Source organism: Acanthopagrus latus, chromosome 16 (genome assembly GCF_904848185.1).
Source record: "Acanthopagrus latus isolate v.2019 chromosome 16, fAcaLat1.1, whole genome shotgun sequence".
NCBI classification, from domain to species: Eukaryota; Metazoa; Chordata; class Actinopteri; order Spariformes; family Sparidae; genus Acanthopagrus; species Acanthopagrus latus.
This window is the reverse complement of record NC_051054.1, coordinates 7,625,031-7,651,894: the sequence shown is the minus strand read 5'-3', so window position 1 is coordinate 7,651,894 and position 26,864 is coordinate 7,625,031. Positions and strand designations below refer to the sequence as shown.

The 26,864-nt window shown below is 39.3% G+C and overlaps 2 protein-coding genes across 5 annotated transcripts in view; both read right to left on the bottom strand.

Moving 5' to 3' along the window:
* Positions 1-119: 119 nt before the first annotated feature.
* Positions 120-18,805, bottom strand: LOC119034316 (synaptosomal-associated protein 23-like). Of its 2 annotated transcripts, none has more exons than XM_037125184.1 (8): positions 18,447-18,581; positions 13,236-13,350; positions 8,431-8,472; positions 7,840-7,888; positions 6,632-6,749; positions 4,642-4,815; positions 4,368-4,512; positions 120-2,556 (listed from the first exon to the last, which is right to left on the bottom strand). In XM_037125184.1, coding segments are annotated over exons 1-8 (708 nt in total). In that variant the 5' UTR covers positions 18,449-18,581; the 3' UTR covers positions 120-2,493. The 2 variants fall into 2 exon arrangements, with proteins under 2 accessions (XP_036981079.1, XP_036981080.1); XM_037125185.1 differs by lacking the exon at positions 18,447-18,581 and adding an exon at positions 18,649-18,805 and having other exon boundaries at positions 2,494-2,556.
* Positions 18,806-23,688: 4,883 nt separating this feature from the next.
* efna2a (ephrin-A2a) overlaps positions 23,689-26,864 on the bottom strand; it is an 89,053-nt gene continuing 85,877 nt past the window's right edge. For 2 of the 3 annotated variants that reach the window (XM_037125092.1, XM_037125093.1), the window contains one exon: positions 23,689-26,082. In XM_037125092.1, the coding sequence (XP_036980987.1) occupies positions 25,958-26,082 (125 nt within the window). In that variant the 3' untranslated portion in view covers positions 23,689-25,957. The remainder of the gene's footprint in view (positions 26,083-26,864) is intronic. The other variant, XM_037125094.1, reaches the window with a different exon arrangement.

Here is a 26,864-nt window from a genome sequence, read left to right as displayed (position 1 = left end):
GATCTGCTTAAATTATGGTTAAATTATGGGTGGTTTAAGATGTAGAGTGATAGAAAGCTACTGAGTTTGATATCGAGTGCCTTTCTAGTTGTTAAAAACAAAAAAAGTGCAATAAAAAGTGAATTTCAAAACAGATTTATTGAGTACAAACATTATAACAGAGGCAGGCCTGAAACAAAAGGCATCGTCACTTTGTTGGACAATCATCCGTTAACCAAGCTAATTTCAAGATAAGACGAGCTGCATATAAACATATTCAAAATAGACAAAATGGTCGGATTTACATTCCAGTGGCTGTTGGTGCAACAATGAATAAACAGCCCCAAGATAGCGAGGCAGCCTCAGGCTAGACTAATTAGATCTCAGCTGACAAGTAACGGTCTGAGGATGATCACTTATAGCAATACAAAGCCCTGAATAACAGTTCATTCCAATCTTTACAAACTCAATAGGTGTTCGCCCGCAGCAGAGCATACAAATTATCATTTTTCCCCAAAACAAATAAGCCAAGAAGATGCATTCCAGAGATACTTTCAGCATTACTTTATCATTAGCCAATTTTCCACAGCGTGGCCTTAACCGAGCCTGCCAGGTCTTACTCGGGCTCCTGCATTTACCCGTTGAACACCGTTCATTTACATGTATACTTTTGCATCTTGCTGCCAGCAGTAATTTCTCAGCCCCGGCTCTGGCCTCCACAAAACAAATGATTCTTTCCACAACCAGATATTATCATTTTCACTGTAGCTCTGCTGTGAACAGTGGTTATTTACAGAACAGATGGAGGAGATATTTGTGGCTGTTAGAACACAGCCATGGACCATCTATAAAGGCACTGACAGGGTTCCTGCACGTTCATTTCCGAATTCAAATATTTTTTCCGACTAATTTCTTTAATTGTTAGGATTATTTTAATTACTATGAAACTGGTGCATATGCCATAATGACGGTGACCTTATGGGCTCATACAAGAAATCATAGTAGATTAAACAAAGTACAGCCGTGTGTTTTAGTACTGAATATTTGTTTTCATACTTTTACAGACAATTATGTGCAATTATCAAACTTGAGGAAGGTAATTTTCCACACATTACCAGACTTGTGAAGGAACCCTGCATAGGCTGTTAAATCTCCTCTTGCTATAAATCTCTATTAACCAGGAGATAATGAAGAAAGGGGAAATAAAATTAGATTAACAAAATGACTATAGGCAATTAATACAGAACTACACGGTTTCAGTATTTACACAAACACTGCGGTCAGAGTGGAAAAAAAACCTCACACGTGACTAAATATGAATTACAGCATTTGATCTGTTATTCAACCAGTAACGTGTTTCCTGAATTCAGTGTTATTGTTATCTAAACTAGTTGCCTTGGAGGAGGTAATGACGTACATTCCTCTTTTACTGACCTTACCAAAATCTCCATCACATTTGACAAGGACAAGCGATTGCTATATATTAAAATTTCTAACACCGGGTCAGCGCCTCACAGAATTTACTCGCAAACACTTGCAACAACCGTGACTTCTCAGTAGTCAGACAAATTGCTGTTATTCAGGGGCAGGTGCTTTGAATTCCAGCATGAAAGGATTTGCCATGACTCCAAAGCACATTTCAGATTGTTTTTTTTTCATGAAACAGCTTTTATGTTTGAAATGGCATAAATGACAACTTTATTCACAAGTCATTTCTGCTTGATGGAGAATAATTAAATAATCAAGTCATCTCATAATAACTGATAATAATAATAATAATAATAATAATAATAATAATAATAATAATAATAATAATAATAATAATAACAATACATATCATACAATAAAGTTTAATTACACATTCAACCAATTTAAGGGAGATACATTTGTTTCAGACCAAAAATTAAAGTTTAATGACTAAACTAGATGTAGCTGTATTAAGATAAGACCAAAAGGGGGCAGAACATAAATTAACGCTGGGCTGTTTATCACTGCTAGACAGCTTATGAGTGTGGACCTCATTCATACAAACCAGAGACACGCATACACAACAAGAGAAAGACGATAGTTCATGACTTTAAGAGAAAGACAAAAAGTGAGAGAGGAAAGCAGCTGACCTGTGCTTCTTCCCTTCCTGTGAATGCTGAGATACGATAGAACAGGCCTGGTGCATATTTGGTATCAAACAGCAGTCATAGGCAGTCAGACACTCAGTTTCTGATGCCCATCCTGCTTCTTAAAATCCAGCATGACCTAAATACATGTGTCAAAGGGTATAATGGTCAATGGAGGTTAATTTATAAAATGTATATATCTGTATACTACTTACATCTTTGTGCAGTAAAGCAGGCACACTGCTGGCAAAACTATTCTTCCGGATTGATTGTTATCATACATTTTTTTATGTCAAAGACTGTGTGTTTGTGCATGTGCACAGGTATGCAGTGTGTGTATAAGTGTGGCGACAGAGGCTCAAGGTTGATGGATAGAACTGGCAGAAGCAGGCTTCCTTGTCTACTTGATGAGCTTGTTGGCTCTCTGGTTTGCCTCGTCGATACGAACTTTGTTCATTTCCGCCTGAAAGACAGAAAAAAAACAGTTGAAAAGGGGTTGCTATACACACATTCACCCTTTTTATTTTTCATTTAGCAAATCACTGGCTTAAATGAGTTTAATAAACATTTATGGCTCCCTGTGGAGTTTGACCTTTAGAGCTCTGGAACAGGATAAAAAGAAAAAGAAAAAGAAAAACGGAGCCTAATAGATACTGGATTTTTATGCCTGATGCTGATGCCAAGAGTGGGGAGTAAAAGAAATTCTGATATTGTTATATCTACTGATCATCTAGTTATGACGCTGTGACAATGATATGTACATAACAGAAGCAGGATATTTCACACTATATCAAACAACTTTATTGTCCAAATTAACATCAGTGCTCTGAAACAGTAAATTTAGCTTGTAATTAATCGTTAATTACCCTGAGAATCTTTTCTAAAAACAAAATAAATACAGTGTTTTTCATATTAGGACAGACATGATAACATATAAGCCTATGAATTAAGAGAGTTGGGGCTTTTAACAAAAAAGGAGGATGCACATTAAAGCTAACACAATACACAATCCTGCCAATGGTGTCACATGTGGCTGGGCGATATGGCCTTAGAATAATACTCTAGTACATTCAGGCTATATACAGGTGACCATGACATGATACATTATTCACATAATTGACACCGCAATAGCCTTCATCATTGTAATAATTATATGAATTAAGGACACTTGTGCTAATGACAGAGGCAACCAATATGTTTTTGAGTTGTTCAAGATTGTTCCTCCCCTTCATTTGCTTCACAGTGGTTTGGTCCACTATACCAACCCACACACATTAGCACTCAGGACATGTGTCAGTAGAGCAGTCTGTAGGAGTGTGTTGGTGGGGGTGGCTGACCTCTAGAAAGAAGCTACTTTTCAAAAGTTAACTTAGATCAAAAAATGTGTCTGCCATTATTATTTAATCTTCTTTACTTTCAAATCAAAAGAAAAAAAAAAAAAACACATTTACAGTTACAGCCAGACTTCATTTTGTTCGGTCCGTTACCTCATGGTTGAATCAGTATTGGAACGTGCATGGTGGAGGACCAAGTAACATGCTGGTACAATCCTGAAATGATTTCCCTTTCCCTTACCCACAGCATTTTTCTTCTATTAAAGTATAGTAAACATGGGTGTAAAAAAATGCAGGAAAGAAAGAAAAATCTACTTTGCAAAGGCTTTATGATGAAGGACCTGGATTTGTTAGACATCAAGGAGTTTCAGGGAAAAACATTGGATGTAACAGAGTTTTTGTTTACTTACAGGAAATCTCCACGGGATACCTTTACTTAAAGGCACTTGTGCTTAATTGCTCTATCCGAATACCCAGTTGTTTAAGAGGCAGCCTGTGGGCTTTTCTTGTTAGGTTATGTTTACATTCATCATTTCTCCCCATAACGTAAAGTCTGTATCCTTGAACAAGCTGGATATTTTCTTGCGCATAAATCTTTTAGCATCATTTACATACATGTTTGCAAATGTGCTAGTCTTCTGCCTGCCTTCAACATTACTGCAGCCAACAGTCAATCAGTGAAACAGCATGAACCCATGCTCAGGTATGCGTGTCCTCATGTGCATGCTACTAAACCCACTTATAATAACATTGCTCCATAATTCCTGGGGCCTGTTCCATTCAGCAAGATTACCAAATAAACCAGGATTATTTTGGTTAGTCTGACTCATTTTCCAGTTGTTTCATTTCCATAAATCAAACTCAGCATAGTTTAAAGTCAAATGTATCCTGAGATGTGACAAAAGTCTCAAACAGATAAAAACGCACATCCCAGACTTACCTTGGCATTGATGCCGTCGATCTGTTTGTTCTGCTTGTCGATCTCACTGCCCATGTCCACAGCCATAGTTCTCAGGTTGCCAATGATGCTGCCCACCGCCTCCAGGTTCTCCTCCATCTCATCCTCACGTGCATCGTTGGTTATCCTGCACCATGGATATCAAATTTTATTTGTCCCCCAAGTGACTCTCGATTAAAGTCTAAATGTCACGTCTGCATTAAAACACTTCTGATAAAAATGTGGTAAAAAGGAAGCACAATGAACAAGACCTTACCTCTTGACGTATGGACCTGACGGTGCCTGGGCGTTCGCCTGTGCAGCCTGGCCATTGCGAACACCCGGGGGCTGCTTTGAGACTACCTTTGAGCCATTGGCATCGACTTCGCCGTCACCTCCTCCAATACCCCAGGTGTGTTTGTATCGGGAATCGGCTTCGATTGACGACACTCTGGAAGAGAAATGGAAATTCACAATGAAGCAGGTGTAGAAATAAAAACTAGACAAAAAAAAACTCCACATAAAAGCGCCCACAAGAGTTTTGTAAGTCTTCAAGTCACAATAGTACATTAATCATAAGGAAGTTAAAAAGATCCCCTACCGTATTTTATGGTAATCATCAAAGAATCCTCTTCTCCAATGTGAGAGCATTTTGGGGAGATTTTTGTTCATATTTAGAACCAGATATAATCTTACTGTGCACACACACACACACTGACACTGACACTGCATGTTGATATGGTTTGATGGGGGAGAGTTTTAAGCATGCTTCGCAGAGAGCAGTGCACCTGTCTGGTTAGAAAACTGTGACACCTCTTTATAAACCAATGGGAATGCTCACAAAACTGTGTCAGCAATCTACTGACCATAAAATTCCCATTTTACATGCAAATTTGTATATTTCCTCTTCATTTCACTCTTTGATCTTTCAGGGAGATTTCATATGAATACAGCATAAGCTCGTAATAGCAGACTAGTGTCATGGAGGCACTCAAGCCCATGTAATTTGTTTGAGTAGCAGCTGGATCCACAATTCTGTAGTCCCATTTAAATTTTCTCCTCAGTGTTAGTCAGCACAGACACCAAACTCTCCTGGACAAAGGAACCATCCTACTGGTTTATGAAATGGCCTCCCATTTTAATTGTTTCTACTTTCTGAGAAATCGTGCTTTGTCTGCGAGTTTGGCATGGTGGATGTCTCTGAATACCACAATACCCATGAGCATTGGCTACTGTTGCTATGGAGAAGGAGCCAGGGAGGGGTGCGATTCAGAGCAGTGGAGAATTTCAAAACGCTTTGTTGCCGCAGTTGGAAACGAAATGACACCACAGTTCCTGAATTCATCCAAAATTGACCCAAAATCTAAAAGCGAATTCATCTCAACTACATTAACTGCACTATAATCTTTAATGTCACGCAGCTGTTAGGAGCACTTTTAAGAGAATTTGATGTCAAATGTTTCTTACTTTTTTCATGTACATAAGCTGGTGCTTTTGTCTTTTTGTCAAAGGATCAGACAACAGTTTGTCAACCTTATCCTGATAATATAACTATAAAGTTTCATGCCTATCCAAGCAGTGAAAATATTCTAATTAACTGTCCTATCACAGTTCATGGAGAAAATTAACCCCGCCAATGATGAGCCGATGAATTGATCGTAATGAAAATTAATCTTGTATGTAAATATTTTGTTAATCAGTTAATTGTTTCACTCATTTTTTTTTTTAAGCAGCGATGTCAAACAGTGGCTGGTTGATAAATGTTGGTTTTGATCATTATCTTAGTAATTTCTTATGCTTGTTTTTAACTGTTGGTTGGACAAAACAAGCAATATGAAGATTTCCAATTGGGCTCTGGGAAAATGTGGAGGTTTTTTTTTTTTTTTTTTAAAACCACAAATTCTTTGACATTTTTCAGCCCAAACTATTCATTATGAAAATAATGAGCAGATTAAATCAATAATGAAAATGTTGGTTAGTGGCAGCCTTGAAGAAAATGAATGGAATTTACTTACTCCTTCAAATCAGTGGCTAAAGATATGAAAAAATAAAACATATCAAAGTAAAATATGCTAATTATTAGAAACTTGAGCTTCCTCTGCTCTTGGCTCAGTAGTGCTAACATCAGCCACTGTTCGTTCACAATTACTTCTGTTAAAAGCAAACACATTCCTGCAGAGCACACGCACACACAAAAAAGTATAGAAAAGCCTGATAACACACTACAGTGATTTGGAGCCTTCAGCAGCTCTGAGTGGACAGTGTACCTGTCACAGGGGCAGACACAGAGGCCGCAGCACTTGGAGAGGTCAGTCAGGTTTTTCTCAGCCTGTCTCATGTCCTGGTTGATCTGGTCCATGCCCTCGTCCACACGCTTCAGCTGCTCTGAAACACAGACAGGCACACCGAACCATGTCAGGCTCTCGCTTGTCTGTATCTAGGTACATTTTTATACACTAGGAATTTGTCTTACTGTTAATTCGGTTTTGTTTATTACCTTTATTCATCCATTTTTAGAATAGATTAAATTAAACTTTAATGAGCCCTGAGAGGATTCCTAAATTGGGTCAATAACTGGGTCATTGCAGCAGCAAAAAAAAATGGGATGACAGAAAAATAAACTGCAGGTGGTACACCAAATAATTACAAATGCACATTTTTAAACAGGGAATGCATATCTTGGACAGTCCTACATAAACAATATGAAGTTACACAAATATAAACAAATACCTTGTCCTGAGACAACCTGAAGTCCGTTAATGAATTAAAAGAATAGTTTGACAATGTAAATAAATAAACTATTTAATGATAATTGTGGCCAATACAGATATTGGTATTATTTCTATACCACCAACCCAAGGGAAGTGCTGCTGTTATACTATAACTGTGATGTCCATTCCACATGTAAAAGCTGTATTAGTACCTGTATTGTTTTATTACCTAACACTAAAGTTTCTTTGTACTTACAGTCTCACAGGGATGTAAGCACAAAGTACTGAACTATGTTATACTCTTTTATCCAAACATTGTCAAACATCTTTGTCCATGGATTTTTTTTCTCAAGGCCAAATCCTTGAGAGCTTCTCTGCGCAATCCTGACTGCTTCAGAAAACATACAAAAGGTTCTATAGATACAGAAACATCAAGTCTGTTCCTCTGAATCCTCTCCTAATGAATGAAATGCAAGTTACAAAACAATTTTCTTCTGCATGACACTTTTTGTTTTGTGGCACAGTGTTATGGTTTATATGAAGATGACTATGTGATGACAAAAATATATAAAACAAACAAAAACCCACCAACAAGCATAAGGCCAAGTGCACAGAAGTTGTCCTTCAATCACGATCAACCAAATTTTAAAGATATTTGAACTGTAACAACTTATAGCCAAAATTACAAAACAAACACCGAACCAACAGGGATGGACATGGAACAAACAAAGGAAAACTAGCTGTGTTCACATTGTGTTATTTACCTCCTTGCTCATCAAGCATCACCATGGTGTTGATGCCAGTCTGTTTGCTCTGAAAACACACAAGTCACAGGAAATCAGAACCAATAAAAGACAGAGAGTGTATTATAGAGAATGAAAATAATCATACATAAACATTTAATAGTTTATGAGGATAATAGCTTTGTTCAGAGTGTGATCACTGATTGGGGCTTAACATAACATGCAATTATTAATAACTGAAGCAACCCTTTTCTTTTCATACTATGACTTTTCTCACAACCAGATCTCAAATTATCAACAGTTAATTATCAACAGCTGCCATAATGCTGTGCTGTAAAAAGGAGAATATGAAACCTTTTAATTCAGATCTTTAATTACATCAATGTCAAAAAATCTTCTCTAATCTAATTTCAAGCATACAAAGACTAGTTAATTTATGAACAAATTGCAAGATGGGGAATTATCTCGCTGAAACCCTCGTGCACTGAGCTGAGATTTCCCTAATCCTCATCAAAGCATGGACACACTTTCTGGGTCAATACACAGCCACATGTAAGATGATACATCTTGTGCTTGTGGGTCAGAAGCAGCAGCTAACTGTCAAAGTCTCACCTCCTCCGCCATCTGCAACATCCTCCGAGTGCTTTCCAGTGACTGAGGAGGAGAAAATAGGAAGCGTTAGAGAATAAGCAAACAAGCAAAAATAAAGGCAAAAACAGACAGTTAAAGACTGATTCATTAAACCCACAGGGTCGATGCATCCCCCTTCAAAAGATTTAGGACTGAATTTTATTAAGTCATATTCTGATTGAAGAGTTAAGAGTTGAGACAGTTGTTGTTGATGTCATGCCCAGACAGGGTTCTACATCTATCTGGCTTCTATCTAGATCTGGTTCTTCTAGTTAATTTTAACAAACAGACTGGTGTGAATGTGGCCTTAAGACAAAAAAACAGCACAGAAGAGAACAGAGCAACAGAAGAAAATTAACAGGGATACAATAAGAAATAGAGCAAGATAAGAAGGATAAGGCAAATGGAAAGATACACATGATAAGAAAAACAAAGAGGAGGAAGCTACACCATTAATATTCATCAGGTTATGAAAGTAGATGGCAACAAATATGAAAAAATCTGTTCTGTGTGACTGTAAAGCTATAAGATCTTGTCAGTCCATGTCAACACTTCAACTAACTTCATGTGACAGCAGATATCATCCAAGATAATGTATTTATATTAATCATAAAATCACAGATCTGGTCTGAGCTGCAACCAGGGATACAATATTTAAGCAATTTCCTCAACTGATACTCAGCTGTCTTAATCATTTATTGTTTAATCAATTAATCTGACATGATCTATATTGAATGCAGAATCAGAGTAGTCTACATTAGGAGATAACACAACAGATAAAGCAAACTTGTATTTTAATGAAATGCATTTTCTTCTCCCAGTATTCTGTAATTCATTTTGACACATTTGATAAGCAAGTATTAGTCATTTGTAACAAGACGCTTTTTTGTGTATTTGTTCCCATCTCAGATTGTTGGTCAATACATTTTTAATCTGTTTCAATTTTAACGGCGATTAATCACTGACAACCCTAGCTACAATAACAGATTATTTTAATTATTGATTTTTCTCTAAAGCCTGAGGTGATGTCTGCAATTCAACTTCTTCTGTCCAAAAACTTTTGTATCAAATACAAACACAGAAAAACAAGAAATAAACAATTCACTTATTATAGTTAAGTTTTATTTTGCGATTTTGATTATAAACTTAATAATTGTTCAACCCTACCTGAAATATGATTATCACATTTTATATATATTATATATGAGATGTATCTGTTCAAAAATTTCAATAGTTCCAGCTTCTTGTATGTGAATATTTTCTGGTTTCCTTTGTCTAAAAAGATATTAGCTGAACAAAACAAGCTATTTCAAGTTGACAACTTGGGGTTTGGGAAATTTAGTTTTTTCACAATTTTCAGACATTTCATAAACCAAACAATCAATCAATCGTCTTCCATTTAATACTGTGAGCAGCTTCTTTACTTGACAATTAGTCAATTCACTGAACAACAGAAAATGAATTTTCAACTATTCTGACAATTAATTTGGCATTATTATTTTCCAAGTTTCCAAATGTCACTCAATTCTGTTCTCTTCTTTATGAGGACTTGCTGCTTTTGAAAGTGTTAAAAATGATTTTTTTTTTTGAGTTTACAATTTTCTGACATTATTGTGAACACACACAATCAAAGCATTGTTTGGCATGAATAACGTCTGCTTTGACTTTACTTCATTTTGTGACAACTCCAACAGCTTTATTATTTTGTGGTGTAGATTTACTCATCAGTGTGTTTTAACTCCTCCTGATCTAGTAACACGTGAACAGCTGACACACATGTTAACAGACTAAAACACACATGCAAAGAAGTTGATGGTGAACTGGAATGCAGTCGGTTCAGGTGAGTTACGCCTTTCTGTCTCTATTAATAGCAAGTGCTGTACAGAGAGCATCCAACGGAGTAAAGCACGGAAGCGACTCAGGGCATGACTCCATTGTTACCACCACTAATGAACTGTTAACAAGAGAGAGTGGGGACCCGATTCCTCATTCTCGCTGTGTTATGTTTGCTCTGAATACATTAATCAGTGAGTTGAGGAATAGACAAACAAGGAATTGGCGAGAGGGACGTGTCGAGCTCAGCCAGGTTTCTGTTGGCTTAGCCAGAACATCACTTGGGTGGATAAACATTACATTACGTCTCCTAAAATCCTTGAACTGGGCTAATTAAGCCCGAAACTGTGGTCTTAGCCAAATTTTCCAGATTGGGGTGCTGTGACAATCTTTGAGATACACACAGTGGGTTGGTATTTTTATCATTTGTTTGGGGTGGCTTTAGTGGAAGTACAGCCAGGTGAGGTACAGGCAGGTTCCAGGAATCTACATGCAAGGCTTTTTAAAACATAAAATTTAAGTTTTTTTCTACCACAAAAAGCATAAAAACACACTACAGGTATTAGGTAGAAGCACAAAGACAATGCATTTAAATAGCTCTGACAAATTGTTGAACAGTGTAGAAGCCACGGTCTTGAAATTAAAAGAGACAGCTTGTGTTAGACGTCCTTAAAACAACCTTTACTTATCAGAACAAATTCTGCTGTTGCCCTGATACATAACCAGCCATGGTCTAGCTCTAGGTAACCACTCATACCTGACACACTCAGAGTGGTAAGTAGCATTAGCAGGAGGTCCCTCCCATGCCCTGTCCTTTCTAAGATCTGCTAATGGCAGCATGGTAAGGAAGAAAGAGAGAAGGAGAAGCATGTTAAGTCAGACAGTGCACATGAAGAGAAAACACAGGGAGGAAAAAAAGCATACAGACAATTAGTACAGTCAAAGTTAGAGGACAGTGAAACGCACAGCTACAAGCTCAGCTAGAGTAAGCTAATTTGCCTGCATTTGAATCAGATGGCTAATCATATGACGCCCCGTAGTGCTGATTAAACAATTATCTCCTTGATAATAAAACGCTTAGATATAGCTGACAACATTCAAACTGTCAAAACTGCAGAGGGATGAGGGAGGCATCAGGCTAAATTAGGCGTAAAGCCTCCTACACTTCCTATTAATGCCTAGCTTCATAATCAACTGTGAATGCAATGAATACAATTAACAGCTGCCTGCTCTTTTAACGCTGTATTAAAGCAACCATGTGATTTGTCCTTTAGTGATGTTTACCATACTAAGCCAAAGGGTTAGGGGCCTATACAATAAAGCTAATATTATTAATTCTAATATGATAAATATTTACTATTTTAGTGGGTATGATTACAATCAAATATTTCAGTAATACTAATGCGCAGTTGGCAGATCACTATGAATATAGTCACTGTAGTTACTGTTTACAAATTATATGGCAATTTTTGTAAAAGGTAACAAAAAGAAAAAGGAATACATTTTTACTGTTACACATTTCAAAACATTTTTAATGTAAATAAAACGCACATTTTTGTAATTTGATTTGACAGTTGGTCAAATCAAAATGACTCTGACAAACTAAGTAACCAGCTTTTGACGAGTTAACACAGCACTGGTTATCAAACAAACAATTTTTTATGATTTTAATTATCACTTTCACGGCTCAGATGGGACTAGCACTGAGAACATCAATAATTATGTGATCCTGTATTGGCCTTAATGTAGCCTGATATCGTCCGGAGGGTCCCTCTTAGAGGTTCCGAGGTCAAGACTGTAAAACAGGGACAACTGGGCCTTTGCTGTCAGGGCCCTGTCGATCTGGAGCTCAGACAAGCCACACTTTCATACACTTTTAAATCTTTAATTCAAAACAAATTCATACAAAAAAATGTCCTATAACTTACTTTATCATTTATTTTTCATTATGTCTTATAGTATCCTCTTTAATGACTCTTACTTATATTGGATGCTGTTTTTATTGCTAACCGTTTGTAACTATGTTTTGAAAGGTGCTACAAATAACGTTTTTAGATTATTATTATTATTATTATTATTATTATTATTATTATTATTATTATTATTATTATTATTTTACACTTTGCAGGAGAGCAAATAAGCTGAACTATTCCTTTCAGACTTTGGATTCTTTGCTCATGTAGCATTTGTTTGGCTTCTATTTAATTTGAGCGTGAGCCAAACCCATTGTCCTGACTGCTTGTTTGTGGATAATTAGCATATGTGTATCTACCTTTTGGTCATGAATAAAAGGGATACCAAATGCCAAAATTTCCCTTTAAGAATTAAATACTCTTGCGCTGCAGGTGTGAAAGGTGTCTGTTAAAAGTTGGCAGTTTCATCCTCAACAGACAACATTAATGGGCTACAGTAAATTTCAATGGTGACAAGTTGTACGATTAAACAGAGTATGACTAAAAGAAGTCAAATGCTTTCTTTTAGAGGTCTGTCATTTCGAAATTTAGATGAAACCTCTGAAGGAAGGTGCAATTCAAACCTGAATAAAATGAAAATGAAAACACAGCAGAGAAATTTCCCATTTTTGCACTGACCTTCTAGAATACACTAGAAAATTACTAGAATTAATTAACTGGATGTTGATCAGTCATCATCAAAATGTGTAATCCTTACAAGGAAATGTCAGAGAAAATTATTCGGGAATTACCAACCCGTAAAATTAAGTATTACCGAAAAACGCTCCTGCAAACATAATTCAGTTCCCAACTGTCCAACTGTATGCTCAGTATGCTCCAAACTCTCCAGTTTCATCATGGCTTCTGTCGGTACCCTGCCTGGGTTTTACATTTGATGCCAACACTTTTGAGTAGAAAATCCTTTTAATGAAGTTTCATACACAATCAGAGAAAAAAGGCAACGAGAGAAGGATTATGTGTGTGTATTGTGTGTTTGAGTACCTCATCAGTCACTTGGTTGGCCCTCATTGTCATCTGTTCCACTGTCATGTCGTCCATTTTGCTGCTGTCCTGTTTGGAGGCTCCCCCTGTGGCACCGAGCTCGATATTTTGTGGCCTGGCAGAGAAGGAAGGTTGCTTAGTAAAGTCACATCAGAGGGCATCAACCATCATAAAATGACTGTGTTCGAAAGCAAATAGGATTCAGCATTCAAGACAACTCACAACATTTTCAAACTCCTTTAAGAGAAAGTGGAAGTTGGTATTCCTAGTTGTAAACTGAGGCAGATCTGCTCATCTCGACTTCATTAGAGAGTAGTTGTTTGATTTCACACAGCAATGACAGCACCCATGGGGAGGGGGAAGGATGCATTTCTAGATGGCTGTATTTGTAGTAATCTAGTGAATAGAAATATTCAGATATGTTTCCAAGTGTAAAAATAAAATACACAATTGTGTCAGTGCTGTTTTTCTTCCTTCATTTCATTTCATTTATATATGCAAGGATGCTACAATCAGGGTTCTTGTGTTCACACTTGCCAAAGAGACATAATTTTGTTAAGGTGAGCCAAGTTTTTTGTTAACTTTTGGCGTTGTGCGCCTGGAATGCTTGGGAGGTCGGAAGTTGGACATTTCAACCAGGAAATTCCAACCTCCGCCACTGACTGGAACACAACATGAGACCAAGCCTAAATACACCACTGGCCAAAAAGTGATGTGAAGTAAATTGGAGAGGAAATGGCATCATACCGATTCTAATTAGTGATGAAACAATTAGTGGAAGAAGAGCTGACAAACAAAAATAAGTTCATGACACTCTTTAATATAGCCTAACACATATGGTTATGTCTATCATATTTATTACCATCTCTATTTTTGAGATAATAACGGTGTCAATATTTGCTAGTTAAAAATCATAAAACATAATAAACTAAACATGTGTGACACTGACATTGATTGTGACAAAGAGTGGACTAAAAGGAAAAAGTCACTTACTTACACATTCAGCAGAGAAAAAGCAACAATATGATTTGTTTGAAGTCCAATTTTCACTCTCTAACTTCTTGTTATTCCGCTAATCACTAACTGTGCCTGTCTGCCATTAGGTACTGAGCAGGTAATCTACAAAGGGTTTTTAAAAGCTTTTTCACTAAAAATAGATACCGGCTGCAGCCAAAAAAAAATTCCAGGTAGGGCTTATTGGTTACAGATGGTAAAATGTGAGGGGTCTGTGATTTTCCCCTGTCTCAAATGACAATATATTTCATCTTCTTTTTTGACTGGTGGTCAGATGAAATAAGAAGTTAGGCTCTCGTAAGGTATGAGGGGAATTTTTTAAATTACATACGGTGTACTGCTGTGTGTTGTACACATTTACAGGGCAAACTGCATGACAACATCAATGTATGTCCATGTCACTCATATGGAAAAGGAAGAAGGAGATGCAAAACCTAAACAAATCAGACTCTTTTACTGTGCCTGAGGGAGTGTTAGGAGTCTACAGACATAGAGCAGGCTTGTTGATAAAGGAAACAAAAATCAATTTCAATGATGATGTAAAACTTTTAGAAAGCCTAGAGCAGTTCCCTGTTCGTGTAAAGAAATTGTATGAGAACAATGAGGAGATAAGGAGACTGTGATAGGAAAAGAATCATGAGAGCAGATGTTGATAGGTGGCAGAATTACACAAGGAGGTTTACTACAATACATTACTACATAATGAAATTTTAATGTTAACATCACACATCACATCTTCCACATCACTAATGATATTCTTTTTCCGTATTTTCTTGTATGTAAATATTTCCTGAAAGCACCAAGGCTCATCCCCAAATCATCAACAGATTTCAGATTTCTGATATATGGTGAAGGTCCAGAGATTTCTTGATCATAAAGATGCAGAAAATTCTGCATTGATGAAGAGATGGAGTATAATTAGTTTAGTTTGGAGAATACACAAAAGGAAAGCCTATGGGTTGGTTGATGATTAACCATTCTTGGCTGCTCAAAAAAGATATTAAGTATGAATGATATTAAATTTGTTGTTCAGACCCTGAGCCCTGCAACCATAAACAATACAACAAGCTAATCACCAAATAATTAAATAGAAGCTGTCAACTTTTCTGTTGTCAAACACCAACAGAGGCGTCTGCAGCAGAGTCATGCTTGTGATGTTTGCCACATTCAGGAAGTGCTTTGTCTTAGATCTGCTATATGAAAATGATATTTTTGTGCATTGCATACAAATTTACGTTGCTTATTGTAATGTTTATGTACTGAATGGCTCACACGGACTTAGGTATTGGAAAGATGCAGCGTTTTATATTGTTCATTTAGGATGCCATACATTAAGATACATCAAGATCGTTAATCGGTGACAGGTGGGTGGTAACAAAATGAATTGTATCATGAGGCCAGCGAATATTCCCACCCCTATCAGACAGTATATCAATACAGGAAATTGGTTTAAAATGTAACATGCTGACTCTGTTTGGTGAAAGGCTAAAACTATACTATCACTTGCCAACCGAGGATCAATACAGACTGATTATTGGTGTTTATTCTAGCATTTTTTTCATTTCATGCCATATATCTTACGCAACTGGATGATTCATCACAGAAACCATTATCACCAAATGCAATTATTTATTTAACCACAATGATAAGAGCCTACAAGATCACAAGAATCTTTATGGACTGTATAGGGATCGACTTACAGCAGAGATGATACACTACACCTTCTTAATGGGTTTTAAGCGGGGTAGAAAGTCTGCAAGTACATTGTTGCCATCTGTAAGATGTCATTAATCACAGCGCATTAGAAGTTGAGCTACGGTTCTTCAACTTTTAAGAATAAGTGCTTAATTTGTCTCAGTGTCAGTTACTGAATCGTACAAATGCATTAAAAGCTTTGGTTTAATAGGTAGATTCTTAAGTTATAGTATTGATTTCATGTGACGTCCCACAGCTGATCATGTCAGCACATTTTGAGTTGCATCCACATATGACAGCTCTATGCAGACTCTGCTTCCAGATTAAGATTCAGATTTCACAATTCTTGCACAATATATACAACAGCAGTAGGATGTGTCACTGAGAAGCTTTCAGCTAACCAGCAGCAGGAAGTGTGGTTGAATTAGCTGCTAAGGGCCACTTTTTGAGAAAGTGGACATTTTACTGCGTTTTGAGTGTAACATATAAAAAAGGAGGACTTTATTGAAATTTCAGACAAAGCATGGCCAAGGGAAGTAAATCGGAATGCCACTATTTTTTAGAGGAATTTAAAAGCAGGTCGATATGAGAAGTATAGCAAAAGAGTAACCTTATGGAGTTTTCCACAAAATGCTTATCTGGAACTGATGCTGGTTTCTCATGAAAAAGCAACTACACTGACAGACAGAGGCAGACAGAGCTTGAGCAATAGGTGTGTAATCCAGGTAATCCATCTGGAGATGAACACAGCATGAGCTCCACTGCCTTGCAGAACGGTTTGGCAGATACAAATCCAATCTGAACAAAATCTGATTTGTGCATCAAGTGACCTTCATGCAGTCCAGCATCACAGGATGCATTGAAATAACTGGTGTAAAGGCAGCCTCGCACGGCCTTTGGTGCTCAAGGTAACATGAGATCAAGATCATCATAAGCGTAGATTTAAGCTTGTTTTCTCTGAAGCAGAAAGACTGCACTTTCAAGGACAGAGCCAGTAACTTCGACACACCAACATAACACTCTACCTTTTATTCCAAGTTTTTAAAGATATCAACTTTCAGGAAACACTGCTCTAGTCCCTATATCCCCTTTGTCCTCTCCAGTTAACCTCTTTTCCTTTAAAGTTCAAGTTATTTTTTTCTTGTTTTTCATATAACCCCTCAACTCCAAGTTCCTTTTCCTGTAGCAGCTAACATCCTGAGGAAAAAAAAGACAGGGAAAATAGATAGTCTACTTGGCAGACAGATCAGACGATTTATTGTTGTTGACTCTGCATTTCATTTTTCTTTTCTTTTTTTTTTTGGAAACAGGGCACTTGTTTCACACAGGCTTGACTGCTTTTCCTAACCGAATATTGCACTTGGCAAGATACCAGTGCCAGTTTACAACTGTAACATTGAAAGAGGGCTGATTAACACATACTGTGCTCTTTTGGAAGCCACAACAAGAGCCGATGAAAATGTCAACACTCAAAAAACCAATCAAACGTGCAAGTAAAGCGGGTCTCTATACATCTGCTCATTGATTTATCTTCATGTCTCAGTGATGAGAAGGTTAAACTTCCGCTACACATGGGTAAATACCAGATTGTTTTGTCCCCTGTGCAATTTGAGGCTGTCAGCACGAAACAGTAAGCCCTACATTTTCACACCTCACCCTTGATAACAGCACAAGTCAGCGATGGCCACAAGAAGAATATATTAACAAGCCTTAAGGACATACCCGCTCATGTTATGGTTTCCTCCACAGCAGCAAACAGCAAGTGGCTTAACACAACAGGGAACACATTTCTTGTTCCTCTACCCAAACCTGTTCCTCCAGATCCAACACAACACAATGACGTCTTTTCTCATTCTCATCAGGCTGTGCTATCCTACTTCTTGATCTTCTTAGCTTTTCAAATATACAGGCTTCAGCTTTTTTTTTTTTCTTCGACCTGTCCTCAGTGATAACAATACATTTATTTAGGAAAAGTGTTACATGTGTAATGTTTTGAGCAGGGTGGTTGGCAGATAGTGCTGACATGTGCAACTAAACAAACAACAAGGGGGCAAATTACATCACGCTGAACAGACACAACCTAAAGCATGCCCTTTTACTTCTTTCAGCAGCATTTTAAATAGCGTCAAAACGACCGTTCTCACTAGAGCTGCCAATCATAATTGAAAGCATAGGAGGAAATGCGACAGGTGGTTAATTATTTCCGATTTTTACAAGTTAAACAGCTGCAAAGCTGTATCCACACACCTGACCTTGGTTATATAACAAATAGAAGAGTAAAGTTTGAATGCTGAGCACGTATTTAACAAGAGTCACTTGATAAACAGGTGACGTGAGGCTCAAAGAGACACATGAACCAAATGCATCACAACACCAGTCCCCCCCACACCCATGACACACAAGTTCTTGTGGCTGTTAGGAAGTCCCTGAAACAAACAACACTTTGAAACTGAATGAAAGAGTTGAAAAAGAGCGTCGAATTGTCAGGCAAAGTTGTCTTACATGGTCGGAAAAGTCGCTGAGGTGCTCAAATATCGTAAACACAGCACAGGATCCGGGGGTAACTCGTAAACCGAGCTGAAGTGCTGCTAGCTTGCTAGTTAGCTAGTTCCGCTTTCCTGTCAACTACCACTCACGCCTCAAGTCAAACAAATATCTCGAGAGGGAGAGAGGAGAGATATTTATCTTGGGAGTCAATACTTACAGTTAACCCTCCTTGTTTCTGAGACAATGTCCTCGTTACTCCTCCTTCTTTACGGTATGTGAACTTGGCTGGGGCAACTTCTGGATTCCTTCAGTGTTTCCAACGTCTGGTCGTCCGAAGTGTGTCGGGTGGGGCGTCTAAGTGTCGTCGGAAATGTCGCCATTCGAAAGTATGACTAACACAACGGTTGAAATACCCGGTATGCCTATTTGTAATGTTAATGTCTTTGAATGTGAAATTAATCATATATTTTATATATATTAGATGTATAATGTGTCAAAGATATTTTCGATGTAAATATGTGGTTATAGTATCAGGCTTTAGACCGATGTGATTAAAATCAACAGGTGGAAACTGTTACAAAAACTGTTATTTGTAAATAGTGATGACTTGTCAGGATACCAAAGGCCCCAAATTATGCCTGAAAAATTATGCATAATGTAATTAAACCAGTTATTTTCATTGTTGATTCATCTGTCTATTTTCTTGATTGATCAGTCAGTTGTTCAGTCTATAAAAAGACAGATAACGGTAAAAGAAATGTCTGTCTGTGTTTCCCAAAGCCAAGGATAACATATTCAAATGTCTTATTTTATCTGCAACCCAAAAATATTCAGTTAACTGTGATAGAAGAGAAAATAAATTAGTATATTTACATTTAAGAAGCTGGAAATAGAGAATTCTGACGTTTATATCTTTAAAAAAAAATACTTAAAACTATTAATCTATGCTCAAAATAGTTGTCCGTAATTCTTAGAGGGTGGAGCTTTTGAAGAGCACTTGAACGCAGCGCATGATGGTGCGCATGTCCTGTCATATGACTCCAGAGGAAAAAGAGGCGCTGCTCATTTTCCCCACATGAGTGCAGCATTTACCCTTCACCCGGACCTCCCCTCCCCTCCTCCCCCCCTCTTCTTCTCTGTGTATTTTACATGAAGACAGACTGCTGGATATTTTTTCATAGTGTTTTCGAAGAGATGCTCTGAAATATGAGCCCCTAGCATAATATCTGCTGTGTAATTCCCCAAGTTTTTATGGTTTAAACCACAAAAAAAGCCTCCCAAGGTGACTGCAAAGACACCGGGCAGAGTGCCAGCCATGATATCAACTGACAATGTCTAAAAAGGCAAGTGTTTCTTTTTTTCTCCCTCTAACTACAGATAAATATGTTTCCCTGTTGGGTCACCTACAGCTAAATACCTACAAGCTGTACATTTTGTGACGGCCTCCGCATATGCACAAGGGATGCTCCGGAGCTGCCCTCGCCGATCTACCCACTGTGCCAGAGCTGGTGCCCTGCTCTCTCTGCCCATGTATCTTTTATAGGGTCTACATAGTATGCATTATTCAGCAATAACACACGGCCCATCTGGACTCCTGTGTGTGTGTGTGTGTTTGTGCGTGTGTGTGTCTATGTGTGGCTGTGGGGTCCATAGTTAACTTTTCCCGCTGTGCCATTCCACCATTTCACGCCACATCCAACAGTGCTTGAAGAGCTAAGAATTAGAATTTCCTCTGTAATTACAACTGAGGTATAATGAGAGTGTGTCGGACAGTGCAGTGTGTGTGTGTGTGTGTGTGTGTGTGTGTGTGTGTGTGTGTGTGTGTGTGTGTGAAAGAGAGAGGAGGAGTGGATGGAGAGAGACAGAATAGAAAGAAGTAAGAGATAGATTAAGTGAATGTGTAATAGTGACTACAGATGGCACGTTCAGGATCAAGCTCTTTCATCATGCCGTTCCTCATTAATAGAGATGGGAGCGCTGCCCTAATTCCATAATTCCTAAATCATGCCAGTTAGTTGAATACCGGGAGACAAAAGTACAGGGGGGAGAGTGGAGAATGGATTAGCCTACAGCCTAATAATGTGTCTCCGAGAGCGAGAAATCAACAGAAGAAGAGATGAAGGGACGGGAAAAGATGGAGGAAGAATGAAGAGGGGTCGACCATCTGCATTTCCCTGGCTTTCCTTTTCGTCCGTTGCCAAAACCAACATCGTATAAGGCCAAATTTATGCTCGCCAATTATTGTCCCACATGTACGCCAGCCAATGAAAATAGCTTAAATAAATCGAGTGATTAATTAAATCTGGAAGAGAACATCGCAGGGATATAGCAGAGTGTGTGTGTGTGAGTGTATGTCGGTGTCACGGCCCAGATCACTAGTTTCTCACGATTTTAAAAAGGAGCACATCTGTTCACTTCTGGCTCTGCTCCAGCTGTGCCACACATCCATCTTCCCTCTCACAAGCGTCAGGACATGGGAAGGTCCCGGGGCCTTGCTTGGTCGGGCTTAATTTTACGTCAGGCTAATTCTGCCGGTACCCGATACTTGTCGGGACAAAGAAGTGGCTGACCAAGCGTGCATCTCAATATTCAGAGATAATTTCATTCCCTCGTCTTCCTTTTTTCTGCTGGAACCCACTCTCTCTCTCCGTTTGAATTGGCCTCTCATATGAAGCAATTTGATGGAAACCAGAGACATCGATAGCCATTAGCCCGCTTTGCACAGGAGGTCCAAACATGGCGAGCCAAGGCTCATCTATTATTCATGCCCCTCAGTTTTTCCCCAAAAACAACGTTTCTGATATTCTTTTTGCATCACGCTTGCCAAAAGAGACGAGTCAGTGGTTTCAAATAACGCTTTTAAAACAGGGCTGATAAATGTTTCAAGCGAGCACCGGCCCTTACAAGCCCCAATGGGGGAAAGTGTCCATTGTCTGTGTGTCTATTCATGTCCCGATTTGGAGGAATCCTATTGAGCTCAAAAAGAAGAGGAATCATTTCATATTCACTTTTTAGACATTTAGCCCTTAGGCATCACCAGCATGTAATGTTTCTGATGTCTTCTTCAAGGACACCTGAGTCTTAATAGACAATCGAATTGTGTTGGGGATCAAACCTGTGACTTTCAGGTTAATATCTCCAACTAGTTGGTCCCAGTGGTGGGAAAAGCATTAAGACATTTTACAAAATAGAAAACACCCTGCGTTCAAAATTCTATTACATTACAGGTAGATGAAACTTATGCATTAAAGTGGTAAGAAGCACTTTTCTGTTGCAGCCTGTTGAGGTGGGGCTTGTTTTAACTACTTTATGTGCAGTCCAGTGCTTCCCAAACAAGGTCAGACCTCCGACGAAGGGTCACGAGGTAAATCTGACGAGTTGTGACATGTTTGCCCAGAAAAATACTGACTTATGCAACACATATCTGTATTAATTGTTTGGCTCTCACCATAATCTGTGCGTCTTTGTTTTTTTTTATACATGAAATAGCGGTTAATATTTCCTCTTTAAGCCTCAAACAGTTATTTAAATGAATGATTGTATCAGCCGATTTAAACCTGATTTCCAGAAAATGTTCAAAGGAAAATACCAATGAAAGTACATTTCAAACAACAGGCAAAAAATAGGAGTTTGAGATAAATAGCTTGTGGCACTAATTCTTCATTCAGGTGCCATTAAAGGGACAGTTCACACCCAAATCAAAAATACATACTTTTACTCTGGCCTGTCGTGCTACTAATTTATCTAGATTGTCTTGGTGGGATTTGCCTAGTTTAGGAGATATCAGCCATAAACATTTAGAAATATATTGGAGTTACTCATATTGTGATTATTTCTGACAGATCTTGCTATTATAATTAACATGGCTGACATCAGAAGAACCAGAATTTGTGGGTCCGGTCGTGTCTGCAGCACCACGGTACCTCATTATAATGCAGTTTTGTCACATTTTACCATTGTCAAAATGCAGCTTCTTGCAATTTGCATATTGTGAAGAGCCATTTTGTGATTTCGACTGTTGTGTGATTGATCGTGCAGCCCTAAATGCAACTGGATGCCCCTTGACTTGTGCGTTTAAAAAAAAAAAAAAAAAAAAAAAAATACATTTGAAAAACTCAGCAGCTTCAAATGTGTCTTTCCTTCTTTTCCTCAAATCCTGACCCGGTTACTCAGGATAATCCGCAGACCTTGATGTGAGCAGTTTTCATGTAGGAGCTAGTTACAGAACTCCACCCGACACACACATCGCCACACAGAAGAGAAGTGTGCATCTACTCATGCACGGGAGACTCTTCCACAAGACATGTGCGACATGTAAACACTTGTTCGCCGTCATTTTTCATGTTTTAAGTGGAGTAACGTTTAAGTCACACGTCATAATGCATTTGCTGAGTTTGTTCTTTTCATCTATACATCACACTGTCACACCTCAGCCCACATAAAAGTGTTATTTTTGATACTGTGACTGTACTATTCTCAGTTTTGTCACATTTTCTTTTGTAGCTTGTTTTAATCTGAAAGACAGGCCGATTAAAAAAAATGCATATAAAGAAAATATGTGACACGGGGGGGAGAAATACTCAAGTATCTCAGAGTACACTTCTGGAGTAAGCACTTGGTTAAATGGGCCTCCCTGCTGGAATTCTGATGGAAACAAGAGAGGAAAGGCTATCAAGCTATTCAGTCTCCATGTTGTCAGCAGGTCAGATTAGCTGTCACATCGCTGAGGGAGAAACAGCTGAAGATTGGAGAGGGTGACTTCATCTGAATAATTTCATGCTTTGACTGGCAGAGCTCAATGCTCACCGTCACAAGACCTCGACGTCAGAGGAAGATAGATCGGGCAAAAAAATAAAAAAAATAAAGACCCAGGTGCAGGCTCGTACGTGAAACACAATCATCTTGCCCTTTGGAGGGGAAAAAAAAACCATCAAATGAGAATTAATTCACATTTCCACTGAAGAAATTTCCGACTCGGCTCGTTTTTTTTTTTTCGAGTAGACAAAAAGACAATCTTTATTTGTGTGTTTCTCTCCTTTTGCTCTGACTTCTGTGTTTTTTAACTTTTGACTTGACTGACTTAAATGACTGAGGTCAGCTTCCACAAAAAAAAAACAAAAAAAACAAAAAAACACCACAAAAAGAAAAGGAGACAAACTCATACATGACGCTCAGACCTGGAGGCATCCTACTACCACTACCAACCATGGATCACAAACCAGAGAAGAAGAACAATAGAAGGACAGCATCAGTGGAATAGAAGAAGAGAAAACACATTTTTTTTTAATCTTCCACAGGCTATACCCCATCACTGCATCCCACACAGGAGTAATTAACAGTGATTTTAAATGCTACAAAAATAAGATGAAACCAGGAAGGTAGTGCTTCCCCCTTGTTTGTGTTTCTTGTGTGTGTGTGTGTGTGTATGTGTGTGTCTTTGTACATGTGTGTATGTGCATGCCATGTCTTTGTAAAATGTCTAGAGCTGCGTGTGCTTTGTTCTACATATGTCTGAGCTTGCCTGCGCGTGTGTGTGTGTGTATCTGTACATGTGTGTGTATGCGCGTGTGTGTTCACAGTGCTGACTCGTTATGTTCACTTCCCCAACATTAAAGAAGTCTCAGTCCCATGATGCACACACACTTTCTCCCCCTCCCTCCTCCGCTCCCACTCTCTCTTTGTGCCGTTCCCTTTATAGTCGTGTCCATGAATGCTCAGAGGAACGGTCCCGTTATCAAAGACTGTGTGTGTGTGTGTGTGTGTATGTGTTAATGTATGTATGTGTGTGTGTGTGTGTGTGTGTGTGCATGCCCATGTGTGTTCTTGTGATGCTACCACACACACACACACCTCGCCTCATTTGCCACAGTCTATGCGCTTCCCTTATTGGTTTAACCCTCAGACCCGGGACCAGCTTCAAGTCAGTGTTTACGTCCATTGCGATCTGGTCCCGGGCTCTGAGGGGCTGATTTCCAGTCAGTTTCACCCGGTGGGTCCATTCATCTCGCGGCCCGGGCTAATCCATCAACGAGCGGAAGCCAGACAGGAGGGACCGCGTCGAGGAGAGAGGTTGAATTTTCCCTTTTGATGTCTGTAAAAAGTTCTCAGGGAGAGCAAGAGAGCGGTCGCTGGGTGTTTTTCTGATTTTTTTTTTTTTTTTTTACCCCCATGAAAAAATATATCATCATTACAAACAAGATTGATCTGAAGGTTGTTTTTTTTTTGTTTTTTTTTTGTTTTTTTCTCACAGTGGTCATGCAACTTGAGTGTCGCCTCCTTTTCTCACCTGTCCATCCATCTTCCACCTGCCTCCTCCCCTCCTCCCCTCCTCCCTCACCCCTCACCATCCCCTCCAAAAAACAAACAAAAAAATCCCCCCTAAAACCCCATTCATCCTGCCAGTCCAAGAGAAGGTAAGTGACCACAGTCATAGTAATACAGAAAGACAAAGAGGTGGGTGACCGGTGGTACATTCATACATGAGAAAGTCATGGTTCCAGAAGTCACCCGACCCAACCGACATTAGACAGTGCTGAAGATGCCCGTGCTGGCCAGGCTGTGATAAATGCTTTGTTTAGAAACATGAATAAGACAAAAACACATCCCACCTGAAAATATACACCTCGCCAAACCCACCCAGAACACACACACACCCCCTCCCCCACCGCCCCACTGCTGGAACAGGCTATGATTACACTTGTCATTTTAATGTGATGGTCTGAGCTTCTCCCTAAAAAAAACAAAAAAACAACCGAACCCAAATTTTTATATCACGTTGCTGTGAATCTAGACCGTGTCTGAAAATATCAACACATATAATATTACATCTCCCATACAGCCATATTCATTCAAATCTTTCCCCGTCTCTTTTCCTGCACAGGCCCGGGTCACTTTTCTCCCCCCCCCCCCTCGTCTCCGTACTTGTGCTCTTTTTTCTTTTTCGTTGCGGTTGGATTGGGTCCAGATAGTATAGAATTTCAATTACAATGCAAGCCTGGCCACTTCCAATTCTTGGGTTTGACGGTGGGACAGCAATGTGAGAAAAAATCCAATTTTTGTGCATCCAGGCCTATCGCTTAATGCATCCTGCCGTGATTGGATGATAGGAATTGCTCTGGAACGACAAGTTTAATCATAGCCGCCCGCTACATCTACCCCATCAGTGGCCAGAGAGTCAATAGTCAAATCAAAAAGGACCCCCTGATATGAGTGCAGAGACATTTCCCTTGTGTTTTTTTTCGGCTGAGAGGTGCTGTTCCACCCAGAGTTCAGGGATTAGAGATGAAGGGCATCTTCCCACGCAGCTCAAGACCCAACCCTCTCAGCCAAGCCTGGGGAGGGTGTCCGTGGCCGGGCCATGGAAAGGGGCTGGCAGTGGGGGTGGTTGGTGGTCGGACAGAGGTGGAGGTGGGAGAAGGGGAGGACGGAGACAGAGGGCTTCCCTGAGGGGTGGTGGACTTAGAGGGACAGCCAGCCCAGCCCAGCGATCCTGGGTGGGAGCTCCAGGAAGAGAAGGAGAGGAGGGGTCACAGCCAGGAGAAGAGTCCCAGGAGCAGCGAGGCCAGAGCAGCTAACGGGGCCACAGACCCTGGCCTCCAGCTTGGACCTCCGTCAGTCAGGAAGGGCTCCGGAGAATCGTATCCCGAGCCATCTGAAACGGAGAGAAGAGAGAAAAAGAGAAAAACGACAAAACATCTGAACTGAGAGGGACGCACAGACAGATACAAGGACAAGACAATCCCGCAAGAAAAATGAATGAATTTAGAGAGAGAGACAAAGGGTAGAGAAGTGGAACTATCACGGGGGAGGGTGGAGGGGTGGAAAGTGAATGACAAACCACGAATGCCTCACCCTTCAAAAAGCCACGGAAAAAGGCAGAGACGGCGTCAGAGAGGGATGAGGAGAGGAAGGGAGGGGAGGGAGGAGAAGACGACGGCAACTGAGCTCTGCAGGGGGTTTAACCAACCTAATTACAGTTTAATCACAGAGACTCAGAATCTGGAGCAGCTGACACACGCACAAACACACACACGCACACACACACACACACACACACACACACACACATTCACTCGCACACATAGTCGCTCACAGCTCACTCTGGTGACAACATTTCACAGATGAGATGGAAGTTGCAATGTCAGACAGATTACTTTAACAGCACCAGAAAAAAAAAAGAAAAGAAAAAAAGAAGCAGAATTTCTAAGAGGAGCCGCAGCAGCGACAGAATAAAACAATGGGTGTTGTTTCAGTAATTATGAAGGAGGAGAGAATTTCTTTTCCCCTCTTTTAGCGATGATGCGGAATGATCTGAGCCTGGAAAGCTGCAAAAGGCCGGCTCTCATCCTTTTCACAAAGAGCTTCAAAGCTGTGTCATTATCTGGGGAGATGTGCTACTACCCAGGTTTTGATTCTTTAGTGGGGCTTAGGTTG

Excerpts from the sequence above, each read along its gene's own strand:
- LOC119034316 (XM_037125184.1), bottom strand. Across the intron at positions 7,889-8,430 it reads TGTTGCAGATGGCGGAGGAG|AGCAAACAGACTGGCATCAA; the intron begins GTGAGACTTTGA and ends GTGTGTTTTCAG. Across the intron at positions 6,750-7,839 it reads GATGCTTGATGAGCAAGGAG|AGCAGCTGAAGCGTGTGGAC; the intron begins GTAAATAACACA and ends TCTGTGTTTCAG.